Raw genomic sequence first — 22,504 nt, forward strand, 5'->3', positions numbered from 1 at the left:
ATTTTGTAGATAGTACACACTGCTGCTATGGAGTATCGATGGTGGAGGGAGTGGATGCTTACGGATGCAGTGCCAATCAAGCGGGCTACTTTGTCCTGGATGGCATCAAGCTTCTTGAGTGTTGTTGTGACTGCACTCATCCAGGCAAGTGGGGAGTATTCCGTCACAGTCCTGACTTGTGCCTTGTAGATGGTGGACAGGCTTTGGAGAGTCAGGTGGTGAGTTGCTCGCTGCAGTATTCCTAGCATCTGACCTGCTCTTGCAACCACTGCATTTATGTGGTGAGTCCAGTTGAGTTTCTGATCAAAGAAAACTCCCAGGATGTTAAAAGTGGGGGATTCAGTGATGGTAACACCATTGAATGTCAAGGGACAGTGGTTAGATGGTCTCTTGGTGACGGTCATAACCTGGCATTTGTGTGGTGCATATGTTACTTGCCACTTGTCAGACCAAGCGTGTTCTTGGTGCATTTGGACATGGACTGCTTCAATGTCTGAGGATTCACGAAATGTTGCTAAACACTTTGCAACCATCGGCGAACATCCCCACTTTTCACCTTATGATGGAGGAAAGGTCATTGATGAAGCAGATGAAGATGGTTGGGCCCAGGACACTGCCCTGCGAACTCCTGCACATCATCTTATATGTCAGGTATGACAGACCACGAGAGTTTCCCCAATACCCAGATTTCCTTTCCTGAAGGACATTAGTGAACCAGATGCGTTTTTCTATCACTGATTTCATAGTAAGTAGATTTTTAATTCAGATTTTTTTGTTTTAAATTGAATTCAAATTCTACCATTTGCCACGGTGGGATTCAAACCTGGTTCCCCAGAACATTATCTGGGTCTCTTAAAATAGTCTACCGATATACCACTATGTCTTCACCTTTCCCAAGACGGAAAGTTAAAATGTAATACAAGCACATCACATCAGTCTCATTCACAAAAAAGATCCAAGAAAACACCAAAAAAGACACAGAAGCAAAAGAAATCGCAACAAAAAGAGAGCACCACAAGATGATGTACACACCACAGAAAGGAAAAGACAACAAAGAACATGCAAATTATCCTGCAACTTACTATTAACAAAATGGCAAGATTTATTTATAAACTTAGAGAATTACAAGGTTTTATCATTAGAAATGAAAAATGAAGTTTGTTTCATTGACCTCAGAGATTTCAGTGGTAAATACGTCATCCAAAAATAAGGCCAATGGCATTTTCAGCAGATCTGGAAGCTACAAATAAAGTAACAAAATACCTCCCAAAAAGCAACCATATAACTGAGATAACAAGGTGTAGAGCTGGATGAACACAGCAGGCCAAGCAGCATCAGAGGAGCAGGAAGGCTGACGTTTCGGGCCTAGACCCTTCTTCAGAAATGGGGGAGGGGAAGGGGGTCCTGAAATAAATAGGGAGGGGGAGGCGGATAGAAGATGGATAGAGGAGAAGCTAGGTGGATAGGAGACAGACCGGTCAAAGAGGTGGGGATGGAGCCAGTAAAGGTGAGTGTAGGTGGTTTTTTGACAGCCAGTGATTGTAATCAGGGAGGAAACAGGAATGGTATGGGGACAATGGATATAATGCATCCTTGTCCACATCATGACCATGAGATGGAGCAAAGGCAACAAGAGAAGGAATTTGCCAAAGTGTGGATAAGAGGAGGGCTCTGCACAGAAGACCATACCCATAAAGAATTTATCAAGAGCATTCCCTTACCTACCTCTGACCCAAGGATTGTTTGTTTAAAAATAACCTATCACCATGTCTGGGATTGAGGCCAACGACATCAGTCCTTCATACACACCTAACTTTTCCACATCTTCTCCCACCTCCCCCCCTCAACCAATTAAGACAACTAACCAAATCATTAGCTCATGCAGCAAATTGGCTATTAGCCTCATTGGTGTTAATGTTTGATCACAGAAATGTCATTATCTTTGAGCTTTAAATTGCATTTTCTACTTGCAGTAACATGAATATCTACCAGCACCCATACATGTAACTCCATTTTAATAAAAGCAAGTTATCATGAATGCAGATATTTGCTCTTGTATGCTAACACTGCTCATTATTTCAGCATCATTTTCAAAAGCAAAATAATCTTGGCTCCTTTTCTCTCTTGCAAATTGCCTGTTTAAACCTCTGTACCCTCCACCTTCTCTTTCAATACTAAGTGTAAGGACCCCAAAACTTCTGTCACAGAGATAAAGATCATTCAAACTCTGCCGCCCCTGTATTAACTTTCACCTAGTCCCATTCAACTACTTTCCTTGCATTCACAGAACTGCACTGGCATCTAGTCAAGCAACATGTTGATTTTAAAATTTTATTTCTTGGTTTTCAAATTTCTCTATCACTTATCTTAATATCCATAATTTCTTACCACTCCAGAATTCACTGGAATACTGCAACTTCCTCTCAACCACAGCCCTTTAAAATACTGTAATCCTCTTAACTCACAACCAGAGTTATCCACTCTTCTTTGGTCATGACCATACCTGATTTTAATATCTCCATCACTGGAGATCGCATTGTCAGTTGCCCAAGTCCAGAATACCCTTGCTGCCCCTTTATATTCGTTTCTTCCTTTAAGCCACCCTTAAACCTCTCTCTGACTGAACATTTGGTCATCTGACTCAATACCTCCTAACATGGCTTAGTGTAATTGTTTTGTTTGTGAAGCACCTTGGGATGATTTATGTTTGCAAAGACTTTTAACATAAGTTGTTGCTTCTACCAGCCTCTCAAATGTACAATTTCCACCAGAATTCACTGGTGAGTGGTTACATGTGTAAAGCTGCCCCTATCACCTAACCACTTTGGAGGGTCACCAAGGTCAAATGCTTTACATACGTTGCCCACCGATCTGCTAAACTGCAAACCAAGACCAAACTAAATACCTAACGGGTGAAGAAGCAAACCATACCTTGGAGTAACTCAAGATTTGTTTTATAAGTTTGACATGTAGGAAAATGGAAAATTATTATAAAGTCATAAGTAAGCATGAAATTGTTTTTTAAACCTTAATTACATCATACTTTGCCTTTATATCATGCATTTTCATTGCTTAAAAAAACAGTATGAGTGACAAATCACTTGCAGAAAACATTTATACAGGCAGTAGTATCTCTAACATTCATCTTAATTATATCAATTATTGAAATTTATACCGTTATACATCTACCAATCATCTTTTTCCACATAACAAAAAGATATTCCCAATGCTTTACTCAAGCATTCAAATATAAATAATTGAGAGATCAACTTAGCAAGGTTTTAATAATGCTTCCACTACATGCATGGTCTAAATTGTGCAATCAAAATTGTACTATAAATTTGAACTCCTATTTCATCCCATACTTAGAAGCACTTATTCTTTGGGCTTCCATGTGATTTATCATTCTTCCTCTACAATAGATATTTAACATCAAACAAATTTCTCGGATAGAATCCCTATTGAAATCTGGAAATAATATTGCAGGTCAGACTACGAGCGGTGGAACATGACCACTTGATGCATCCAACTTTATTTTCAAATGTGGTTCTCATCACACCATTTGATATTTCCAACGGTGTTGTCTTAATTTGAGATTGCTGCTGGACAAGGTTCTCGAACAGATTTTTGGAATATAAAGAATGAACTGTTCTTAAATACAAACAATTCTGTTAAAATATGGTTAAATTAGAAAAGTTCCATCCAAAACCTTCACTACCTATTGCAAATCCCGATCGACACAGTATATTATATTTGTCCTAGAAAAATACCTCCTTTAAAAACTTGTTTTACTAAACAATGAACAGCAAAATTTACTGTCAATACTTAGTGCTCAAGATTTAAAATTTGGAACTGCTTTGGCATTTAAAAATGATTCACTACCAAATTTTAGCAGCTCAAAACAACACTGCCAGTTCAGTACAAGAAAAATTCTAGCACGTCATTTATATCACACCGAGCTTCCTAAATATACAAAGGTTATTTATTGTTTTCTTGATAACCTAGATTAAAATTACAGCTTTAGACCCGAGATATATTTCAATTCATAGAAATAAAGTACATGATCAGGAAATGATCCCTCCCACCCTAAAACTTTTTCATACTAGAGAAAATGCATGCACCAAAAAATTAAAAAGGCAACGATTTGGTATTTTAACATTTGTTACCAACTTTTTGTTGTAACCCACCCGTGTTCACACTTCCTCTAAACTTATGCATGACGTCAAACTTTAAAGTGCAAACTATTTACAGGTTACCTGGTCTTGATAAATGCATACCCATGACCCAATAACAGTGGTTATACAATAACCGAACTATTAGTGGTTGAGCTTTTGCTGTTAATTGAGAGAGCAGAGTGCTCAATTGCACATCAAGTGTTTTTACGCAACTGGAAGTCTTCAAGAAAATCTGCACTCTTCAAGCTCCTCAACAGGAACACTACCAACCAAACATGTATTCCATGGCTTTGGAAACAAGACTCTCATCTTTCCTAGGAGTCTGCCTGTCTGAAACCACCTAAAACAAAGAAAAAGGGAGTATTATTACATTTAGCTCAAAGAGCAGATTAGATTGAGCAGCAGCACCAGCTTCCCATTTTGCCACATGTACCTGATAATCACTGCTACAAGCTTTATATGCTGCAGCCAGAGGCCTCATTGTAGTTGTTCTTGGTGTGCTAGGCGACTGAACAGTTGTACCCGGAGTACTGACAGTTGGACTGAAGACTGAGAACAATGTTCCATTAGATCTATCTGCTGTTTCCATAACACTCTGCGTAACGAAAGAAAATTATTTCTATTGACGTTTCAGACTGCAGTATTTTCATAATTCCATTAAACTTTAAATAAATTAGATGCGAGACTTTTTTCTGCACAGTCCTACTATAAGGATACCTCAAGATAGTAATGAAATTTGCCTACAGGGTTTGGGAATAGGTACATTAGATATTTTTCTGTCTAAGCATTCAGGAATGTCGAGGTGGTTCTTGATTTTCCCTTTCTTCCCTGAACTTAAATGGTGTACAAGGGTGCCATAACATAAGGAAATGCAGTTCTCAAATCCAAAAAAGTTGATATGGAGCACTCAGAACTACCACCACCTGTTACTACAGCTCATTTACAAGACAATTGTTCAAAGTAATCAGAAAACTATTACAACTGCTTCACTTAGTTGTTTCATTCAAATATCAATAAAATAAAGACAACAAACTGAAATTCTCAATATTAAATATAAATGTTGTTTCTAATCGTGGTCCTGTAGTGTCTGCCTACTCAAAAATTTCCCAATACTTCCATTCCCACACTTAGCTCCCATGTTCATACTCCCAGTCCCTCAACACACACCAAACCCCCCAGCTCCCATCCTTTGAAGAATTAAACTTTAAAGTTTATACCCATAAACCTCCAGCATCAGCTTTCTCTGCAACCTGCTGTTCTGAATTTGGACATGTTGGTTAGTGCAAGTAAGTCTGCCTGCACTGACCAGCTTCTGCCACGAGATGGAGCCTGTTTTAAATTGACAAATCAAATTCAGCTGTACCTGCTGACACCAAGAAACATGTGCAGTAGCAGCAAAATTCTTCAAATAAAGGATTATAAAAACCTAACAACACCCAAAAATGAAAAATTAGAGAAAACCAGTTAAGAGAAAGTAGCTAAACAAGTAGGGCTTCTTCCAAACTTCTTTAAAAAAACTACATTATAGTGCACATGGAGTTTAAAAAAACATTGAAGGCGAGCATGTACAGTCTTCATTCATTACACGATTGCTGGTATCAGTGGACATTATCTTGCTTTTTAATATTTATATGTAATATTTTCAATTATACTGCTTCTTTAAAAATTGATTTTGTTTCAGGTTATATTCTTTATGAAGTGTAGGAATGTAGGTCATTTCAACTTATAAAGTTTTAATGTGTTTTCTGCTGAGAAATTGTAGTGTTTTTATATATTTAGTCACATTTTATTTTGCAAGTTATTTCAGCTTGGAATACTCAGGGCTGCATGTGCACTGTATAGTATTTCGATCTTCACATATTCTGCTCTGTTAAAAAAATGTCTGCAAGAACATATCTCTTGTTTTAATATTAACAAATTCACTTAAAGTTGCTTTACTTAAAGTCTCAATTTTCAGGAACACAGCCAGAACGTCCCATATAGAAAATGCACAGTGAAAATAACTAAATTAAGTACTTTTAATTGGAACAAGGGCATATCATTATCCACGCTCTGAATAGAACTAATGCATTTATATGGCCTGTAACAATGTAAATCTTCCTAAGACATGTCACAATGGAGCTGTCAGATAAAATTAAACATATTAGAGGCAGATGACCAAAACATGAATTCAAACGTACATTCATTATACTGGCAATGTTTTGCCCAAAGTTTCTTCGCCTTGGGCTTCATAACAAAGTTTCTGAAAGCAGTTTTATGGCAGCTTCATATCATCAGGACTTCAAATTTTATCAACCCACCTTATCAATGCATGGCTTCACTCCAACCATGATAGCTTCTCCAAAAATCTTTCCATCTTTACTTAAGGCTTTCCTGGCCTGCAGTTTAGATTGATACTGAATATGCATCCAGTTTCCATTGTTTGACATCTGTGTAATATGCCGTCAACACAAAACACAAAAGAGATTTAGGTAAAACATTAATTTAAAATTAGAAGATAGCTGTAAAAAGGTATTTTCTCATAGCTTAACTGCAGATTACATTAGACATTAAAAGTCTCATACACAAATCAGCAGCATACTGAAAGTGAAAAAGGTTTGTTTACAAACTGTGCTAAAGTAGGGATATTGGGCATGATTTTGTCTACTCTGAATTCAGGAACATAAATGCTGAGATTATTCTGTTTCTTTTCTTTTATGAACTCAAAACTGTAATCTTTAATTTCTCAATAACGCTAATTGTTCAGCTGAAAAGCTGCAGTTGCTTGGGAATTTTTTTTGATGGGGCGGACCTCAGGTAGAACAGAAATAATCACGCAGGTCTGTACAGTGCACCTTGGGTCATGAAACTAATCAGCTCATAACTAGTTAACGAAATTGACTAGGTGTAAAAGATTTGGTTGAATGCTTTAAATTTGGAAGAAATGGAAGACAATAAGAAAAAGAGAGGGTGGGAAGCACTTTGTGATGATGTGTGAAAGATGACTAAACAGCAGTGTAGAGAAAGCATGAATGGTTTGTTTTTAGCAACCATCTACAAAAATACACCATTCTGACAGGCTCAAATAATTATAAAAAAAGGTTTTCCCCACAAGTATAGAACCTAAAGTTGCTAGACAACAGAAAATACCTCTGGAAATCATACATGAATATCCATTGTCTTACATAACTAATTCCAAATGCTTGCAATAATTATACATTTTTAGCGTCATTAATTGAAAGAATCAGCATTTCTGTACAATGAAACAGGTTCAGCTGTTAGTTAAGAATTCACAAATTTCTTTTTGCTGACACCAGCAGCTCTGGTCTCAGCAGCACTATTATGTTGTCAGAAAAAAAAGGGAAGACATTGTTTGCCAATGTGGGGCACTGTGCACACATTCAGCTTTCACAGCAAAGCTCTTTAACGTGACTGTGGAAAATGCACAAACATTTGCTGAATTTTTCAATTATTGAAATGCCAATAGCTTCAGCCTGGTCATGCGAATTAAAACAGTGTAGCAGTCCATTGTAATTAAGCTCACAATGTTCAGTTCATTGAATAAGGGCACCAATTTATTAACAAATCGAAAAGGAATGTTTTCTATATACTATTCCAGTTTCTAAGTAGAAGTTCTCAATAGTGCCAAAAATAAGCATCCATTCTTTGAGTTATCAATTATTCCATACTTTAAATTACTAACTTGCTCAAAGAGCTAAAGAACATTTCATTAACCAGAAAGTTACTAGAAATTAAATTGAGTGATAAGGCACAAAAATAACAAAGTTTATGCATTATGTACAATAGCCTTGTATTTACACCAATTTAAATCTGGACTGAAATCATCCAACCCAGTTTTTAAAAGATACTTAAACAAGTTGAGGGTAAATGGAGTTTCCACAATTTTTAACATAGGTTTACAAAACATCTTGCTGGAAGTGGGTTACCCACGCTTGCATCCCCCCAGACTGGCAAAAGAACCCCACTCCTAATCAAATTCACAAGTATCACAAATCTCCACTAACTGCATCCATTCATGAAAGTTCTTAAAATTAAGCTTGCTTTTTGAGTCAGAGAAACCAGTACATAATGCTGTAATAGATTTTGAATAGTCAATTAACTGGAAACAAAAAAAAAAAAAACAAAAATAGAACTTGCTGGAAAAGTTCAGCAGGTCTGGCAGCATCTGTGAATGAAGAATCAGAGTTAATGTTTCGGGTCCAGTGACCCGTTCTGAGGGTTAACTCTGATTCTTCCTTCACAGATGCTGCCAGACCTAATAAGCTTGTCCAGCAAGTTCTGTTTTTGTTCCTGATTTACAGCATCTGCAGTTCTTTCGGTTTTTAACTGAAAAAACAACAAACCTGGTCAGGTCAAGGATTCCGAAACTGCAGGTCTTGTCCTATCTGGAGTCACAAGCTGCCTTCCCTACCCCCAAACAGCAACGGTGACTCTTGGTTTGGACCTGTTGGATCAATGGCCTCTCACCCAAAAAAGTAAGCACATGGTGGACAGTGCACCCCAAATGTTCAAAAGTTGCAAAAAAAAAAAAAAACATCGTTCTGTGGGACCAGAAGGTTTACTCATTTACATGATGCCATTAGATGCTCTGAAGTGCAACTCAGTCACTGTCAGAGCATAGGATAAACTGGAAGTTTGGGGCACATGAGCAGGAAATGGGAATGGCAGTTTCAATCTTTGCTGTATTTCTGCTCCTGTCTGTTGTATAGACTCCCTGCGCCAAGTTAAGGACTCTGCATCACTGGTACCAACAACCAGACTAAAAGTGGCAGAGAGATAAGGGGAGAGGAGCAACTGAGTGATTCAGAGAGCGCAGAGGGAATCTAGGAAAAAGAGGTTGCAGAATTTGGGGTGGTAGTGAGTACAGAAAGGGATTTAGGAAGGGGCACTGCTGAGTGATTATGTATGCTTGAAAAGAGGGGCTGCTCAGTCAGCAGGTTGGGCGACGGATACAAGAGAGAGACTGCTGAGAATGGAGGGGATGCATGTTGAGAAGAGGTGTGTGCACCTAGTTGGGTCAGGAATGCATGGTGGGTAAGATGGGCTGATCGCAATGGGTCTGCAGGGGTTGGGAGTAACAGACTTTACAGAGGTCTTCTGTTACTAGAGAATATGGAGAGCTCACTGAAATGTACACCAATTCATAAAATAGTTTTACAACATACACAGAGTCACATAAGTCATAGAATCCCTACAGCATGGAAGCAGGCAATTCGGCCCAGAATCCACACCAACTCTCCAGAAAGGATCCCACCCAGAACAGCATGCCGTGCCACCACCCTATAACCCTGATTTTTCCCATGGCTGACCCACCCCTAGCCTGCACATCCCCAGACACAGTGGGCAATTTAGCATGGCCAATCCACTTAACCTGCACATCTTTGGACTGTAGGAGGAAAGAGCACATAGATGGAACCCCATGCAGACACTGGGGAAAACATGCAAACTCCACACTGACAGACCATCGCCTTTAGTATCTTATATACCTCAATTAGATCCCTCCTTATTCTTCTAAGCTCCAAAGTACAGGCCTAAACTGCTAAAATGCTCTTTGTATGGTAAACTCCTCATCTTTGGAGTCAATCTAGTGACCTTCCTCTGAACTGCCTCCAGAAAAGTTTATTCATTGTACACTAAACAAAAACCTGCACTACTTCCAGCAATGTATAGGAAAAATACTCCATTCCAAATAGCAATTCACTTAAAGCTATTAGAAAAGCTTAAATCAACTTAAAAACCTACCACATGCTTTAAGATGTTTCCATATTGTGCAAACTGTAGGAGGATGTATGAAGCAGATGCTGGTGGAAACCTGCAATAGAATTTTCTTCAGTATAAGTAATTTCATTCCCAATGTTGAGAATAACAGATTAGATTGCAAGTTAAACATACAAGTTCAAGCACCAAAGATTGATTTTTTTGTTAGGAAGAAACAGCTTCTATCCACTAGAATGTTTTTGTACACATACAAGCACACTGTACCCAGGCAGATACATGATCTGTTTTCAAGTTTATCCCAATACCACACTAAGTGAACAGCTAAGTCCCCACCTGAAACCTCTAAATAGCAACACAGCAGAGATCATAAGCTATTTAGTGAAAAACAACGTAGACTACTACATTAACCCACCATTAATGTTATACCAACCTTTAAATGGTTTCTAGTTAGCACATTATGAAATATCTGAAAGTACCAGATATTTCTCAATTACCAACCTGCTATTTAAAGACCTGATCATTCATTGCTAAGAATTTCCACCAGCCCAAAATACTGAATTTTCTAATTCAACATATCGAAGTTGCTTAAATGACTTGTCAAATTTAAAAGTATAAATCCTTGAAGTTGGGGTGAGAATGGTCTTAACATAAAATAATTAGGATACAGAGTAACAATTCACAGAAATCTTCACCAAAAACGTAGTCAATAAGCAGCAACTTAAGGTACAGTTATGGATGCAACTTGTTTCAGTAACTTAGAGAAGGACTACCAAAAAAAATCTTACATTTCTTCCACTCATCCTCCAAAGTTCTCTTCAGCCAAGATGGTAAGGTTAGTACATGATTTGAAATTGTTATTTAATCATGTCATCCGTTCTCATGTGTAGAAAGAAAGGCTAGTTCATTTCTAGTAATCCAGCGGTAAATCAGATGAGTAAAAATGCCTAATGGAATCAAGGCAAACGGGACTGATCAGTAGCCATGGGATTCTACCTTAATCTCCTAGTTTGAAATATTCCTACCATCAAAACCAGGAGAGTATTTGTTGAAGTTAGTGTAACCCAACATATTCTAGCTGACAAATAAAACCATGCTACTACAAACAGCTTATCAGAAAAACTGAAACCCATTTGATAAATGGGCAATAAGACGGATACAAAAATGAGTTGAAGGATAGTTACGATGAATGTTTATTTTTAAAGATGGAAGGTGGTGTACAGTATGTTCTCCAACAATTGATACTTGGATTACTGCTGTTAATAATGTACATTAATGAAATGTAGATACATAGCACAATTTTAAAAGTTGCAACGACACGATACTTGGAAGAATGAAACTTCAAGAGACCACTGATGGGTCGAAGGAATGAGCAAACATGCATATTAAATTCAAAGCAGAAAATGTGAAGTGATACACTGGTGGGAGAATAAGGAAAGACAATACAAATTAAATAATAAAAAGTTTAAGTATGCAGGAGGTGATAGAGTGTTGTTTATGTACAAACATTTGAAGGGAATAGGACAGGTTAACAAAGCAGTTAATAAAGCATTTATCATCCCTACATACAATCATGGAGTACAAAACTCAGGAATATTATTTTAAAACCTGCATAAGACACTTTTTCAACCCTAGTACCCAATATTGAACACCAAACTTTAGGAAGAACACGAAACCAAGGAGAGGGTACACAAGAGATTTACTGAAATAATTGAAGTGATAAAAGATTCCAGTTACATGGATTTACTAGCCAAACTGGGTTTCTCTCGTTAGAGCACAGAAGGACATAAGTGTTTAAAATGAGGAAAGGCTCAGCCAAAGTAAATAGAGAAACTGTTACCAGTGACCTATGGATCAATAGACAGACGACAGGAAGACATGCTTTGTTCTTTTGAAAAAGATGACTCATCAGGGATTTAACATACAGGTAGTTCTGCTATAACATGTGTTTCATTAAAATGAACTGGCTGTAATGGAACTGATAAATAGTGGACGTTGTTTGGATAACGTGAACTTTCTGCTGTAGAGAAATAGCGATTTTCTATAGCGCGAGGTCACGCAAGAATGCAACTATCATTGTTAAGGAGAACAACCAACACAATGCCAGATAAGGGAAATGGAAATTGATTCAATATTAGCACAATGAAAGTGAATAAATACTTGAAAGAAAAATATTACAGGGATATGGAGAAGACTGGTGGAATGAGACCAAAGTCAGTGCATTTTTAAAAGTAACTATATGTTCCAAGGTAATTCACAGGAGGATTACGAAATACAGTGCAGAATTTGCCCCAAAATACAGCCAGACAAGTTTTAAATTACCATAAATTTCTAGACACGGGAATGTGGGAGACAAGCCAATAGTCCACAAAGCACCTTTTAAAAGCGGCTAAAAAGAATTTTGAAAGGAAACTTACAAAGAACGTACAAGGCAATAAAAAGAGATGTTATAGTTACAGAAAGGGAAAGTGGCTGTTAAGAGTACAGCCGGCCAACTAAAGGCTGAGTGGTACGGTCAATGAACACTGGAAATGGCACATATACTGAACGATTGCTTGTTTCAATATTCACAGCAGAAGGGGAGAATAGCTTGCAGGAATTTTCAAAGAAATTAACAGAGGGATAGGATCTAAACAAAAATTAGCTCAAGTAATTCATCGATAATAGGTAAATTAATGGAACCTAAGTGTCAAATCTTCGGGATCTGATGGTTCCGATCAACGGGTGTTAAAGGAGGTAGGAGAGCACAATGCAGATGCCATAACCATAATCTTTCAGAGTTTCGTGGATTGAGGAATTGTACTCATGGCACTCTGCTCTTTAAGAAGGATGACAGAGGGAAACCAGGGAATTACAGACCAGTTAGACTAACGTGTGTGTGGTTGGAGCCTATAAAATCAAGGATAAGGGTGACTGATCACTTTGAAAAATTTTAGTTGATCAGGGAGACTCAGCATTGATTCATGTCGGATAGGTCATGTCTGACCAAATTCAGTTTTTTGAAGAGGTGACAAAAGGTGTTAGACAAAGGTAGGTCAATAGATTGCTTATATGGACTTCCAGAAGTCTTCAGCTTTTGCTGAAGTCCCACATAAGAGACTGTTAGCTAAGGTTGAAGCCCACCGAATTATGGGCAAATTACTGAAATGGATAGAAAACTGGTTGAATAGCAGGAAACAGATTTGGACCAATGGGTAAGCACTCAAGTTAGCAGGGGATCACTAGTGGTGTCCTGCAGGGATCAGTGTTGGGAGCTCAGTTATTCACAATATTCATTAATGACTTGGATAAATGGCATAAAATGTCAAATATTCAAGTGTGCTGACAACAAAACTGGGCAGCGTTGTAGACAATGTTGATGGGAACATAAAATTACAACAGGATATTGATAAATTAGCTGAATGGGCAAAGCTATACAAAGTGACCTTTTTTTATATAAGCAGATGTGAGGCTACCCATTTTATACCGAAAAAGGATAGATTTGGGTTTTATTTTTCCAAAGAAGGCACAAAGTTAAATACAGTGGATTTCCAACAAGATTTGGGGAGGGAGGGAATGGGAGTGAGAGTGAGAAGAATTTCAACTTAATTCTCTTCATCAAAATTGTTCTGAAATGTTAATGCTGCTTCCTTCATACAGGTGCAGCTAGAGCTGCTAAGTTTCATCAGCAATTTGTTTTTGTTTTAGATCTCCAGCACCTACAGTTATTTTGTTTTATCTATCAACTTAATTCTCATCTACCTCGAAAAGTAGAGTTTCTACAATTCCAGAAGAATGTACAAATCATACAAACCCAAAAACTGTGATCCACGTATCATCTAAATGATCATCTGAAGTGAGAGATTCTCCTTGTGTGTAGAAAGGATCTGCCTGTGCAGGAGAAAGAGTCACCTTTCTGTGTTGGCCAATAGTGGCTGGACTAAATATACCAGTAGTACCTAAGAAAGAGAGGTAGTTTTTTTTATTTCAAGTGCACAGTCATCACTTCATTGTACTCCTTTTTGTGATTATGAATTACTCAAAAATATAAAAAGTAAATGTATTCTATATTCAGCAGTAAACGAAATTGAGCTTTAAAGAACCAGCCAACAGATTTGTCACCTGCAAACAGAAGGACCACACAATCTTGAAAAAGATCTTAGGGCTTCAAATGAAGGCAGGAAAACCCCACCAATAAAGAAATGGTTTTAAGATATTTTGCTTATAGACATGATGGGAGATGTTGCAAACTAATAACAGGCTCAAAAGGAGTGTACCTTTGTAAACTTAATCGTTAGATTTATCACTTTACAATCTGCAATCAGGAATATAATGCAGGATCTAGGGAACAATTTTTTGAGCAAGAGATATCATGTCACTAGTACTAATGATTAGAAATATTAAGCATAAGTCAGCTAGGGGACTTACAACCTCAAACATCTTATGACTGTAATGACATTCACCATCGGATTGTTCAACATATCCCATTCACAGAACAACTTTTTAAAAGGAGTCTCCTGCCCCACAGTGTAGCCCTCATCCAAGGCAGTAACTTGGATTAACTGCTCCTAAAGAAAGGGAGAGGCCTGTAATTTCATAAATGCAATCCAACTAACAACTCTGTGGGAAAATAAGTCATCACAGATTTAAGGAGTCAATTGGCAGAGAAGTAGTCACAGACACCCAAAAAGTAAGACTATCTATCCATTAAGGAATGAGCCAGAGCTTTGAAAGATTAAATGATTGTAAGGGTCTTATGCCTTAGGATACAAAAGGTAGAAACAGGCAAAGTTATATCTTTATCATGAATATATTGAGAATGACGAATTCTACCTGTTTTCACTGTAAACAGTTATATAGTATATCTATAATCTCTTTACTATTAATGTGATGAAGACTGTAAACCAGTAAGTTATGTTCTTCACTGCAAATACTTCAATGAAAGCTAAGCAGAATAGACATACCTGATCCAGGAGTTACATTATTTCCAGAAAGAGGAGTTTGAACTTTTGAAACATTAGCCTGCAATTTGAAAAAAAATCCGATGAAAAATCTTTAAGTAACATTAAATTTGAGTCACAAGAAATGATGACTTAAATTTCTGGCAATTTCTTATGTAGAAACACAGTGTAGTGGGAAAAAAACAATTCAAGAAAGAAAGCGGAGCAATTCCTTGCAACACCTCGACACCTCAAAGCATAGGAAAACAGCAATGCCAGAGATTTGGAGGTAGAATATACATCCATCCAACCACATTCAGCATTTAGCTGAGACAGTTCTGCAAAATAAGGAAGAAACTACTTTCCTTAAAGTAAAGACTCGTGGCCTTAACATTCATTCCAGGAGGTGCAGCAGAAAGCTTTCAAAGTTAATATATGATAGAATGCTAAATGGAAAGTACACACCTTTCAGACCTTACCATATCTGACAACTTTCATATAATCTACTACAAACTGGTGGTGTCGCACGTTTACCCATCTAATCACAGAGAATTACCTGTAATAGCTTTCATTCCCAGCCTCTTGCCTTTATCTGACCAACATCACTCCCTGATCGTTGTATCTATCTTCCTCCCAGCTGTCTCAGAATTAAACTACATGCTGTATGTATTGATTGACCCAGGATGAGCTCCTGCCCATGACAACAGGATCACTCATTTTAAATTCCTTGCCATCACTTGACTTTGCCCATTTGTTTACCTACTGTTCAAACCCTCATCCATGCATTTGATACCTCAAACTTGCTTACTTTAATTCACTCAGATTCACTACCCTAAGTAAATCTGAGGTCATCAAAAACTCTGATATCTTAACTTGCAGCAAATCTCATTCATCTACCATCACTATGCTCATTGAACTACACTGGTTCACAATTAAGCAACATCTTGATTTTAAAATTTCCATCCTTGTTTTCAAATCTCCATGTACATCTTGAATCTCCTCAGCCCTGAGCCAGCCACTCATCTAATTCTGGTTTCTTGCACATCACCAGTCGAAGAGTTAAAATTGGAGACCACATTTTCAATTGTTTGGGCCCCAAACCTCTCCATCCCATACCTTGCTCAAAGGGGCATTTTTTAAGCAATGCTTTTCTGTAATAATGCCTGTACAAATAAAACTGTACCATGCGATATCAGCAATGCCACACACACACAATGTGCAGTCCCTTTCAATTTGTCGTCTCTTCCAGCCTGATAGACAGCCTCACTTGCTCGGTTTCATGGGGGCATTAGTCACCTGACCTTGTGTTTGGCTGTTAAAATTTGTTTTACAAAGTTTCTGAGAAGCATCCTGCTCCAAAATTTCCAGGAAAATATGGTCACATTCAATACAGCTGAGGTACAGAAATATATTGCCTATTAAAATAATCCTTACGATGTATCTAGTTTCTTACCAGTTGTCGTGAACTTATGGGTGAAAGTCCAGTTCTTGTGCTTCCCAAATCATCATATAAACTACGAACTGGTGGTGCGCCACACTTGTCTTTTGGAGTGGGTACAACTGGTTGAGGTGGAGTGCCTCCTGTATTTAACAGGAAACAAACGAAAGATGGTATTTCGTCATTCAAGGCACCTTTACTGCTGTAGCTTTACAAATTTAACACTTAACAATATAAAAGCTAAGCAACGTATAGATTTGATTCATAGTTATGGATCAAGAACAAATGAAACTGTAAAGTAAAACCCAACAGATTAGACTTAAAATCATAGCAACATATACAATGATTTCTCCAAAATATGGAGGCTTCATCAGGTGTAAGATTCAGACTAAATCAAAACCCTAAAGTTTTAATGGAATATCTATATTATTTCAAAACCTAGATTCAGCCATTACTACTTAGCCATTCTCTATTAAAGGACAGCGTGAAAAGTTTGCAAATCACAGCTTATTACCAAAGCAGCATAGTATGCGATTAGGATTACTGATTTTGTTTAGCAGAATAAGTTGTTTCATTTAAGCATTTACTAAGAATCTGATAAATATCCAAACATCCCATCCTTCACTTAGTATATATTAAAACTAAAAATTGACCTTTCCAAATACAGCTAAACATCAACTCAAATGTCATTATTTCCCAAAAATGTTGCTTCACCCCACTTGCCTCCAAAAGGCGATCGTATGTCCGTTATTCCTGCCAAAGTGCCACAAAGATTCCGTGGCTGAGGAGTTACTGGGGCTGGTAAATCTCCCATTAAGAAACCAGGCAAAAACTGAGCACCTGCACCTGGCTTAGGAGATGTTGGTGATCCCAATGCCATTGGTTCAGATCCTATAAATAGACAGAAAGAGACCCATCTAAGAATACAAAGTAATGCAGCATATGCAATACACACATATATATATTACAATAGTGACATTACAATAGTGATTTATTTTGAACATTAAGTGAAGGACACTCATTTTTCTAGTAATGATTAAAATAATGAAAAGATTTGATAGAATACACTTGATGAGATGGAGGTGGTCAAAACCAATGGACATAATGTGAAGGTGCTGGTGTGGACAAATGCTGAAGTCACACGACACCAAGTTTATTGGCATCACATGCTTTCAGAGCACAGCCCCTTCGTCAGGTGCAGTGAGAGAGCAGAGAACAGACCCAGGAGTTTATAGACAGAGATCAAAAGATTTTACAACTGGTGTGAGTAGAGTGTCAGATGATAAGTCTCTGCAGGTGACCAAGAGTGTCAGACAGTGAGTAAAGTGTCAACAGCTAAATAACCAACGAAGGAATGACCCACAATCTGATTAAGTGAGGCAGCAGGATAATTAGAAAAAAATAATTTAAAATAAAGGTGGTGTTGGAGACAAACTAAATGACTGGAACCGCATGCTGAATTCAAAAACTGTACAAACTAATTAAGGTAGAGAGACCATAACAATTTATCAAGGTGATGCCGATTTTACAGATACAGACAGTATGATGGGATTACCTGTAACGCGACATAAACCCAAGATCACGGTTAAGGCCGTCTTCACAGGTACAGAACTCTACCTTAATTAGTCTGTACAGTTTTGAATTTGTCATGCGATTCCAGACATTTAGTTTGTCTCCAGCTCTTCCTTTATTTTTAACTTTTTTTCTAATTATCTCTCTGCCTCACTTAAGCGGATTATAGGTCATTCCTTCACTGGTTATTTAGCTGTGACACTTTACTCACTGATTGACACTCTTGCTCACCTGTAGAGACTTATCTGACACTCTACTCACACCAGTTGTATAATCTTTTGACCTCTCTGCCCCTGATCTCTTTGTCTAGAAATTTTGGGTCTGTGTTCTCTGCTCTCTCAGTGCACCTGACCAAGTAGCAAAACAGCTGGCATAAAAGGCTGCAAAATGCATGAGCACAAAAAGGAATCCAACATAATTTAGAAGGGACAGAATGCTTTTACACATTGTATTTGTGCTTTTCTGATTGGAAATTTAACAGACCAATCAGATTTACAAGTTACCATAACGAAGAAGCTGCAGCCAAGGAGACCTACTCTGCCAGTACTGCCAAGGAGGGCAAACTTTGCTTCATCAGCCCCAGCCCCCAAACTCCTAAATCCCACTCCCCACTGCCTACTGACATCAGCAGCACATCTGCATACAGACAATTGCTGTGGGCCGTCATAGCCAATTACCATCACAGGCCTCTTCTGATCATGCCCAGAGGGTTATTTTGCTGTCATGGATGATCCCTCTGAACGTAAAAAGTGTAAATACGACTGAGTTATCTGAACACAGCTTCCGTAACAGACCCTTGAAGCTATTTAATGCGGACATGCCTCTAGCCAGGGAATTGATTTAGGATTTCTTTTATTCTGTTTCCACTGGCAAAGTTAGCCTCATTGTTAACCAACTATGAAGCTCAAATTTATACTACTACTTATGCAAAAAAAATGCTCGAGTACTTCTCAGTTTCACTTCTGAGCAATTTTAGTTTTAATCTGCTAGATATGCTATTGACAAACAAATTCCCACATTTCCAGATTATTGCAAGATAAATACCAATTCACAAGTCATGTCAGTCACAACCGACTTGGAAAAGTTTACTGCCTTTGTTTAAAGTTACAAGGAACAGCAACTTGGTTGCTCACACCAGAAGAAATTCTACTTACAAGGAAAATTGCACTTGCTTATTTTGAGGTAACCCAAATGAAATTGGAGAGATTTAATAATTTGATCCTAGAAGTTATCCATTATGATAGTGTTCAACTACCAAAGAACAGAACAAAATGAGGCAGTTAATAATTTGACAATAAAGATATACCATATTCATCATAGAAAACAAGTGCTCACAAAGAAGTTCTGTTCAGTTTGCTCCGATCAACATTTTTCACCGTCAGAATTTACCATTTACAGCCACAGAAGTTATAAACTTGAAAACAAGAACGTTTGATATAAAAACAGAAACAACTGGATAACTCAGGTCTGGTAGCATCTGTAAACAGAAAGCAGAGTTAATATTTTGGGTCCAATGACCCTGCTTCAGAAAACCAAAGAACTGCAGACGCTGTAAATCAGGAACAAAAGCAGAAGTTGCTTTTTCATTTTCTGAAGGGTCCCGACCCAAAACATCAGCTTTCCTGCTCGGCCTGCTGTGCTCCTCCAGCTTCACACTGTGTCATACTGGTAAACCGCTTATGCAGCATCTCCAAAATTCTCCGCCACTTCCGCACGTATCAGCCCATTAACCTCCGGATTCAACGCATCATTCTCTGCCACTTCTGCCACCTGCAATCTGACCCCACTACGAAGGATATATTTCCCTCCCACCCTTATCTGCCTTCCGGAGGGACCGCTCTCTTCGCGACTCCCTCGTCCGCACCACACTCCCCACTCGCCCTGCCACCATTGGCACCTTTCCCTGCAACTGCAGGAGGTGCTACACCAGCCCCTGCCGCTACACCTCCACCCTCACCCTCCATCCCAGACCCCAAAAAAAACCTTCCACATTAAACAGATGTTCACCTACACATCCGCTAATGTGGTCTATTGTATCCGCGGTCCCCAGTGTGGCCTCCTCTACTTCGGGGAGACCAAGCAGAGACTTGGAGACACTTTGTGGAGCACCTACGCTTGGTTCATGACAAACAACACCTCCCAATCGCGAACCACTTCAACTTCCACTCCCTGGACAGCATGTCCATCCTGGGCCTACTCCAGTGTCACAATGATGCCACCCAGAAACTGGAGGAACAGCACCCATATTCCACCTTGGAAGCCTACAATCCGATGGTCTCAACGTGGACTTTACTAGCTTCAAAATCTCCCCACCCCCGAACTCATCCCAAGACCAGCACCCCTTCTCATCCCCACTTCCTTGACATGTCCATCTTCTCTCTCACCTCTCCGCTCCACTATCCACCTGCTATCATCGCCCCCCCCGCTATTTATTTCAGAGACCCCTTCCCCTCCCCCATTTCTGTAGAAGGAGCCTCGACCCGAAACGTCAGCTTTCCTGCTCCTCTGATGCTACCTGGCCTGCTCTGTTCATCCAGATCTACACCTTGTTATCTCAGACTGCAGCATCAGCAGTTCTTACTATCTCTGGGAGTAGCATTGGATCCTAGTGTTTATTGCAATTTACAGAAGACAATGTATCACAGAATGATTTAAACTGTTCCATGCACATCAAACAACTGGCCTTGTAGATTAATATCTCAATACAACTTCAAATCCTACCAAAGTGAAATCTGTATCTTCAATTACATTTTATTCACATAACTATTTCTCACCACCTCTACACTCCTCATGCATACCCCACACTAGATTAGTGTTGAGAGCCTGAAAACATTAACGATTTGATTCAAATGACCTAAACTAATTAAACGTAAAGCCACAATGCAGAGATCTAGGCCCTAATTCCATCTGTCTGCTTTCTAAACCACAATAGTTCACCGTAAGGAGCTGAACAGGAAGTGTGTCGATCCAGAAATAAGAAGTGCTTCCTTTTACTGGCTATGACCTTAAAAAAAAGATGATTATTACTTAAAAGGTCAAAGGCAACACCTGATTTCCCTGACCTTGCTACTTCAAATTAATTATCTTTATTTTAAATTCTTTACGTTGAACATAAGGGCGTTGGTTGGCCATCCGTGGCTGACTATTTAGCATTCTCTTGTAGCCCATGTGGCTGGGCTTTGCCCATAAGAACCACTCTCTTAAAAACTGAATATTTTATTGTATAGTCGCCTATTGCAACATTGCAGCGGAAAGGTCATTAAGTGGTTACCGCCTTAAATAATCTTAAAAAATTGCAGCCTCCAGATAGTCACAATTTACAAAGCGTTAAATAAGCCTGGCTCAACGTTGATTCTGCGCAAATTAAACCTTCCGAAAAGGAAACGGCACTGGGTCGATTCAGTGCTGCAATTCCACCCGTAAAAGATTAGAGTTAACTAGGCCCCAACTGTGTAAGTTACGATCCTCATACTACATGTAATGCACAAAACTCCACGTATGCGACCCATAAACAAACGAAGTTACCAAATATTAATCTGTGTACTTCACCTACCTAACATGTCCGGATGACAAAAGGTTGAATGAAACAGTTAAATAGCAGGGGGAAGCGGTTGGAACATTTTCCCCACGTCCACGTGCGAGTGGCACCACTTCACTTCTTTCGCCTGATGAGCTCCTATTTCGGTGCCAGATTCGGATCCACACCGACTCTCTCTCACCTCACCTCCTTCCTTCCTTCCTTCCTTTCTTTCTCCCTAACCCCAACAGCATGCCACATTCACACAGTGTGTCCTCTCCCATCTCCCACCAACCGTCCCCTGCGCCCAGCTCGCGCTCCCGGATTCCCCTCGCTCAGGGGGCTCGCGCTCAGCCGTTGAAACCGATTCTTACCTTGGAACTCCATGGCGGCGGCGGCTGCTGCTTCCAGAGTGTGGGCGACACATAGACCTAAATTCCAGCAGCTCCTTCTTCACCCGCTACCGCTGCCTCCTCCTCCAGTAAGTTTCTTCTTCACCGCCCCCCCGCCGCCTCCTCCTCCTCTTCTTCCTCTAGTACTGCACCGACTCGATCCACTTTCAAAAATGGCGGAAAATCTCCCAACCTTAAGAGCGGAGCTGCACGATGGGAAGAGCGTCACTCACTTTAGTCAGCTCTGCACCTTGTTGTCTCGGATTCTCCAGCATCTGCAGTTCCTACTATCTCTGACTCACTTTAGTCGATTGTGTTCTTCCCAAGGGCTGAGCGTGGAAAGTCCTGCAGCCTCAGTGTAGGTGCCACGCTTCTCTAATCAATATGTGACTGGATGGAAGTCGACCATTCTGCTACTCCAATGATTGAGAAGGCACCCAAACAGCAATCAGTGTTGTGAGAGCAAATAATGTAGAGAGAAGTGCATTTATCTTCATACTGTCAATAAGAACGTTTAGAGGAAGAGTTTCCAGAACAGTGCCGGCTCTGTCCTAGTTCCACGTGTGGATATCAGCAGGGATCACAGATCTCAGATAATATTCATCATCCTGAGAGGGCTTAATCGTGATTTTACACCTCCCACACGCTCCCCCAAGTCTTTTGTTCAATTCCTTTACGTCATTATAATTTAAACATTAACATTTTTCCTAATGCTATAAACAAACCATAAGAAATAAGAACAAGAGTAGGCCGTTCGGCCCCTTCAACCTGCTTAG

The 22,504-nt window shown here is 39.1% G+C and overlaps 1 protein-coding gene across 2 annotated transcripts; it reads right to left on the reverse strand.

Moving 5' to 3' along the window:
- Positions 1 to 1,082: 1,082 nt before the first annotated feature.
- nup35 (nucleoporin 35) lies at positions 1,083 to 22,126 on the reverse strand. Of its 2 annotated transcripts, none has more exons than XM_048598684.1 (9): positions 21,711 to 22,126; positions 16,971 to 17,138; positions 16,263 to 16,390; positions 14,834 to 14,891; positions 13,684 to 13,828; positions 9,918 to 9,987; positions 6,476 to 6,604; positions 4,609 to 4,770; positions 1,083 to 4,515 (listed from the first exon to the last, which is right to left on the reverse strand). In XM_048598684.1, the coding sequence occupies exons 1-9, from the start codon at positions 21,721 to 21,723 to the stop codon at positions 4,438 to 4,440; spliced, it is 951 nt and encodes a 316-aa protein (XP_048454641.1). In that variant the 5' UTR covers positions 21,724 to 22,126; the 3' UTR covers positions 1,083 to 4,437. The 2 variants fall into 2 exon arrangements, with proteins under 2 accessions (XP_048454641.1, XP_048454642.1); XM_048598685.1 differs by lacking the exon at positions 21,711 to 22,126 and adding an exon at positions 19,155 to 19,281.
- Between the last annotated feature and the right edge of the window lie 378 nt (positions 22,127 to 22,504).

The sequence above is a fragment of the Rhincodon typus genome, chromosome 7 (genome assembly GCF_021869965.1).
Source record: "Rhincodon typus isolate 14 chromosome 7, sRhiTyp1.1, whole genome shotgun sequence".
NCBI classification, from domain to species: domain Eukaryota; kingdom Metazoa; phylum Chordata; class Chondrichthyes; order Orectolobiformes; family Rhincodontidae; genus Rhincodon; species Rhincodon typus.

What these genes read in the sequence shown, in the direction of transcription:
- nup35 (XM_048598684.1), bottom strand. An exon ending in TGAAGCCATGCATTGATAAG is followed by an intron (nt 4,771 to 6,475) that starts GTGGGTTGATAA and finishes TTCGTTACGCAG; the next exon opens with AGTGTTATGGAAACAGCAGA. An exon ending in CTTGTAGCAGTGATTATCAG is followed by an intron (nt 4,516 to 4,608) that starts GTACATGTGGCA and finishes TCTTTGTTTTAG; the next exon opens with GTGGTTTCAGACAGGCAGAC.